We start from the raw sequence: 6,055 nt of genomic DNA on the forward strand, positions 1-6,055 counted from the left end.
CTGAGGCGGGCGGATCACGAGGTCAGGAGATCGAGACCATCCTGGCAAACACGGTGAAACCCCGTCTCTACTAAAAATACAAAAAAATTAGCCGGGCGTGGTGGCGGGCGCCTGTAGTCCCAGCTTCTCAGGAGGCTGAGGCAGGAGAATGGCGTGAACCTGGGAGGCAATGGAGCTTGCAGTGAGCGGAGATTGCGCCACTGCACTCCAGCCTGAGTGACAGAGCCAGACTCCATCTCAAAAAGAAAAAAAGAAAAAAGAAAAAGATGGGCCAAGCGCAGTGGCTCACACCTGTAATCCCAGCACTTTGGGCAGCCGAGGCAGGTGGATTACTTGAGGTCAGGAGTTCAAGACCAGCCTGGCCAACATGATGAAACCTCCTCTCTCTTCCTCTCTCCTTTTCTCTCCTCCTCTGTCCTCCTCTCTCTTCTCTTCTCTTTTCTCTCTCTCTCTCCCTCTCTCTCTTCTCTCTCTCTCAGTACTTAAATTCTGATGGTCTCCAAGTGTAATAAGGGAGTTGTCCCTCTCCATCCTCCTGAGCCCCCAGTACATGCTGGGTTGTTAGTTTTGGGCCACAGCGTCCTCACTGCAACCTTTGTGCACCTGGCCAAGTGTAAACAGGTGCCATGGAGGAAATGAACACCAGTGCTGAGACCTAGCGCTCTGCACCATGAGGCTGTGGCTCAGTCCCTTCGTCATGACTCGCCCTGTGCCACTCATGCAAGTTTCCATGTGCCAATCTCTGAATTTCAAAGTCTGGATCTCCATCACATTCACTGTCCCGGAACTGCCCTTTTACGCTGGTTTGATGAACTGTGTTTCAGGAGACAGACATCCGTCTTCCCTGAGGAATATGCTCATAGCTGCCTTTCTCCCTGCCCACTTCAGGAACTGGATGCATTTCAGCCATACCCCATTGAAATCGTGCCAGGGGAGGTCTTCCTCGGCAATTTCAGTCAAGCCTGTGACCCCAAAATTCAGAAGGACTTGAAAATCAAAGCCCATGTCAATGTCTCCATGGATACAGGTCCCTTGTAAGTAAAGAGAAGCAATTTATATTTCGTTTTATTTTTTATTTAATATTAAAATTTTATTTTTTATATTATTATTATTATTATCATTTTTGAAATGGAGTCTCACTCTGTCACCCAGGCTGGAGTGCAGTGGTGCGATCTTGGCTCACTGCAAGCTCCGCCTCCCAGGTTCACGCCATTCTCCTGCCTCAGCCTCCTGAGTAGCTGGGACTACAGGCGCCCGCCACCTTGCCCAGCTAGTTTTTCGTATTTTTAGTAGAGACGGGGTTTCACTGTGTTAGCCAGGATGGATGGTCTTGGTCACTTGATCTCATGATCCTCCCGCCTTGGCCTCCCAAAGTGCTGTGATTACGGGTGTGAGCCACCGCACCCGGCCTATTTTATTATTTTTTCAGATGGAATCTTGCTCTGTCATCCAGGCTGGAGTGCAGTGGCACAATCTTGGCTCACTGCAACCTCCGCCTCCAGGGTTCAAGCGAGTCTCCTGCCTCAGCCTCCCGAGTAGCTGGGACTACAAGTGTATGCCATCACACCCGGCTAATTTTTGTGTTTTTTAGTAGAGACAGGGTTTCGAAATGTTGCCCAGACTGGTCTTGAACTCCAGACCTCAAGTGATCTGCCCGCCTTGGCCTCCCAAAGTGCTGGGATTACAGGCATGAACCCCCGCACCCGGGCTATATTTTATTTTATATTTTATTTCATTTTAGAGACAGGGTCTTGCACTGTTGCCCAGGCTGGAGTGCAGTGGCACGATCATAGCTCACTGCAGCCTCAACCTTCTGGGCTCAAGTGATCCTTCTGCCTCTGCCTCTGCCTCCTACCTCTGCCTCCCACCTCTGCCTCCTGCTTCTAGATATTAAAAGGCATTCTCTGGGCACGTATCCCAGAGAAACAAATACTTATATTCACACCAAAACCTGTGCATGAATATTCATAGTGCTGTCCAGCTGGCAAAAAGCTAGACAAACTGTGGTAAATACACTCCATGGAATACCACTCAACAATCATAAGGAAGAAACTTGATACGTGCGGCAACTTGGATCTTCAGTGAATAAATGCTGAGGGGTGGGGCAGGGGGATAATTCCAAATGGTTACAGACAATATGACTCCATTTATATAGCATTTATTTATTTATTTATTTTTAAAAAAGAGACGAGCTCTCACTATGTTGCCCAGTCTGGCCTTGAACTCCTGAACTCAAGTGATCCTCTTGCCTCAGCCTCCCAAAGTGCTGGGATTATAGGTGTGAGCCACCACACCCGGCCTTATATAGCATTTTTGATATGACAAAATTTTAGAAATAGAAGACAGATAAGTGGTTGCCAAGAGTTAGGGAAGGGAGCAGGGGAGGTAGAGGTGGTTATAAAAGAACAACACAAGGAGCTGCACACAGTGCCTCACTCCTGTAATCCCGGCACTTTGGGAGGCCGAGGTGGGAGGACCACCTGAGGTCAGGAGTTTGAGACCAACAGGGTAAAACCCCATCTCTACTAAAAATACAAAACATTAGCTGGGCATGGTGGTGCATGCCTGTAATCCCAGCTACTCAGGAGGCTGAGTCATGAGAATCACTTGAATCAGGGAGGTAGAGATTGCAATGAGCCGAGATCACACCACTGCACAGAGTGAGACTCTGTCTCAAAACAAGCAAACAAAAGAAACAGAAGGGATCCTTAGTGTTGGAGCTGTTTACTCTCTTGAGTGATAGTGGATATATGAACCTACACAGTGATAAATTTCTATTATGATTTTTTTTTTTGGGATGGACTCTCACTCTGTTGCCCAGGCTGGAGTACGGTGGCATGATCTTGGCTCAGTGCAACCTCCACCTCCCAGGTTCAAGTGATTCTCCTGCCTCAGCCTCGCAAGTAGCTGGGATTACAGGCCCCCACCACCGTGCCTGGCTAATTTTTGTATTTTAGTAGAGACAGGGTTTCACCATGTTGGCCAGGCTGGTCTCAAACCCCTGACCTCAGGAGATCTGCCCACCTTGGCCTCCCAAAGTGTTGGGATTACAGGTGTGAGTCACTGCACCTAGCCCAGTGATGAATTTCTGTAGAACTTACTACACACACACACAGAGGTAAAACTGGATAAACCTGCTAAGACTGATAGATTGTATCAGTGTCAATATCCTGATTGTGACATTATGCTATAGTTTTGCAAAAATGTTGCCATTGGGGAAACTGGGCACAGTGTATCTACAAACGACTTTCTCTATTACTTCTTACCACTGCAAGTGACTCCATAATGATCTCAATAATTTTTTTTCTTTTTTTTTTTTTGAGATGGAGTCTCGCTCTGTCATCTAGGCTGGAGTGCAGTGGCACAATCTTGGCTCACTGCAACCTCCGTCTCCCGAGTTCAAGCAATTCTCCCTGCCTCAGCCTCCCAAGTAGTTAGGATTACAAGCACCTGCCACCACGTCTGGCTAATTTTTGTATTTTTTACTAGAGATGGGGTTTTGCCACATTGGCCAGGCTGGTCTCGAACTCCTGACCTCAGGTGATCCGCCCACCTCGGCCTCCCAAAGTGCTGGGATTACAGGTGTGAGTCACTGTGCCTGGCCTGTTTGTGTTTTTTGATTTTTGTTTTTGTTTTTGTTTTTTGACGGGGTCTCACTCTGTGATCCAGGCTGGAGTGCAGTGGTGTGGTCACAGCTCAGCTTGACCCTGGCTCAAGCAATCCTCCCACTTCAGCTTCCCAAGTAGCCGTCTCTACTGAAAATACAAAAATTAGCAGGGCATGGTGGCAGGCGCCTGTAATCCTAGCTGCTCTGGAGGCTGAGGTGTGAGAATTGCCTGAACTGAGGAGGCAGAGGTTGCAGTGAGCTGAGATCACTCAACTGAACTCCAACCTGGGCGAAGAGCAAGACTCTGTCTCAAAAAAGGAAGTAAAATAAAACAGATAAAACAGCAGCCCCATCATCTCCATCCCTCTTACCTCCTTCTCTGCATTTGACACAGTGGGCTCATTCTCCAAGGTCATTCAGTGTGCTTTCCTGTCCTCATTTAATTATCTGCACCATATTCTAGGAGAGTACCATGTTTTGGGTTCATAATAATAGCAAGTGACATGTACTATGCACCAAGCAGATTGCTAAGTGCTCTGAATAGATTACTTTCCTCAGTCTACACAGCACCCCTGTGAGTTAGGTGTATTAACAATTTTTTTTTTTTCTTTTGTAGAGATAAGGTCTCACTATGTTGCCCAGGCTTGTCAGGAACTCCTGGCCTCGAGTGATCCTCTTGCCTTGCCCTCCCAAAGTGCTGGGATTATAGGCGTGAGCCACCATGCCTGGCCAAGATAGGTACTTAAAAAAAATTGTTTTGGCTGGGTGTGGTGGCTCACACCTGTAATCCCAGCACTTTGGGAGGCCAAGGCGGGTACATCAGCTGAGGCTGGGAGTTCGATGACCAGCCTGGCCAAAATGGTGAAACCCAGTCTCTACTAAAAATATAAACATTAGCCGGGCGTGGTGGCGCATGCCTGCAATCCCAGCTACTTGGGAGGCTGAGGCAGGAGAATCGCTTGAACCTGGGAGGTAGAGGTTGCAGTGAGCTGAGATCGCGCCACTGTACTACAGCCTGGGCAACAGAGTGAGACTCTGTCTCAAAAAAAAAAAAAAAAAAAAGAGAAGAGGGTCTCATTATGTGATCCTCCCGTCTCTGTCTCCCAAATTCCTGGGCTTAGAGCCATGAGCCACCACACCCAGCCTGGATGTTTTTTTCCAGGAGAGGTTGAGCTACCTGTGCACATTCCGCCTTACACAAGCTCAGCGTCCTCCCTGTGGCCCTTCTGCTGCGATGAAAACCCCACAGTGGGGCTGCTTGCATTCTGCATCCCACTCGATGACCTGTGCGGTCTTTCCATGTAGTTTTGCAGGCGATGCTGACAAGCTTCTGCACATCCGGATAGAAGATTCCCCGGAAGCCCAGATTCTCCCCTTCTTACGCCACATGTGTCACTTCATTGGTGAGGAGCGTTCCTTGGCCAGGTAGCAACTGGCCTGTGTCTGGGAAGCAGAGGGGCAGTGGAGCCTCCTTCACAGGCTTATTCTGGATCACGACTCCCCATGCTCTGGAGAGAAAGGGCCCAGCTCAGCATGTGCCCCACCTGGGTGGGATAAGCTCCAGGACACGTCCAACTTCTCGGGAGCCCTCAGTGAAACGAGCAACCGTGGTGTTTACCTTGAGGGCAGTGGGGCCCAAGATTGTGGGGTGAGCGTCCTGGGCTCTGGCCCTGGCTAGATGGCTGTGCCCTTCTGGGCTTATTGTAAAATGAGGGTGATGGCTACCTACAAGCACACATGCTCATGGAGGCTCTGGGCTGAGGTCTGGGGACCAGGAGGTAAGTTTCCCTCCATCCCCGCCTTCATCCTTGGTCTGTGGGATGTGGGTGGAACGGAAGGAAGACTACAAAGCTCTTTCAGTTCTCACTTCCAAGATTTTCTTTGTTTTGGTTTGTTGGTTGGTTGGTGGAGTTGGGGTCTTGCTATGTTGCCCAGGCAGGTCTTGAACTCCTGGCCTCAAGCGATCTTCCTACCTCAGCCTCTCAAGGTGCTGGGATTTTAGGCATGAGCCACCACACCCAAGTGGTGCCCACCAGTTACTTAATTCATCACGAGTGGATTTTTTACTCATTCCTGCGGCTCCAGATTGCCCGAGGAGAGTAAGATGTGTAGAGAGAGCAGGGCTGAGTCAGGTTGGAGTCCCCACCCCGTGCCTGCCTGTCTGGCACCAACAGCTCCTGGCCTGAGCCACTGTACTAGGGGCTGGAGCATGGCGTTTTGGCCCAACCATCCCTTAGTTTAAATTTTATTTTTTTTGGGAGGCCGAGACGGGCGGATCACGAGGTCAGGAGATTGAGACCATCCTGGCGAACACGGTGAAACCCTGTCTCTACTAAAAAATACAAAAAACTAGCCGGGCGAGGTGGCGGGTGCCTGTAGTCCCAGCTACTCGGGAGGCTGAGGCAGGAGAATGGCGAGAACCCGGGAGGCGGAGCTTGCAGTGAGCTG

General features: G+C 49.6%; 1 protein-coding gene across 14 annotated transcripts in view; it reads left to right on the plus strand.

Annotated features, from left to right (window-relative positions):
* Positions 1–6,055, plus strand: part of STYXL1 (serine/threonine/tyrosine interacting like 1) — a 58,970-nt gene that overhangs the window by 44,702 nt on the left and 8,213 nt on the right. For all 14 annotated transcript variants that reach the window (XM_026456621.2, XM_026456622.2, XM_026456625.1 and 11 more), the window contains 2 exons: positions 889–1,034; positions 4,913–5,010. In XM_026456621.2, coding sequence (XP_026312406.1) covers positions 889–1,034; positions 4,913–5,010 — 244 coding nt within the window. The remainder of the gene's footprint in view (positions 1–888; positions 1,035–4,912; positions 5,011–6,055) is intronic.

Source organism: Piliocolobus tephrosceles, chromosome 8 (genome assembly GCF_002776525.5).
Source record: "Piliocolobus tephrosceles isolate RC106 chromosome 8, ASM277652v3, whole genome shotgun sequence".
NCBI classification, from domain to species: domain Eukaryota; kingdom Metazoa; phylum Chordata; class Mammalia; order Primates; family Cercopithecidae; genus Piliocolobus; species Piliocolobus tephrosceles.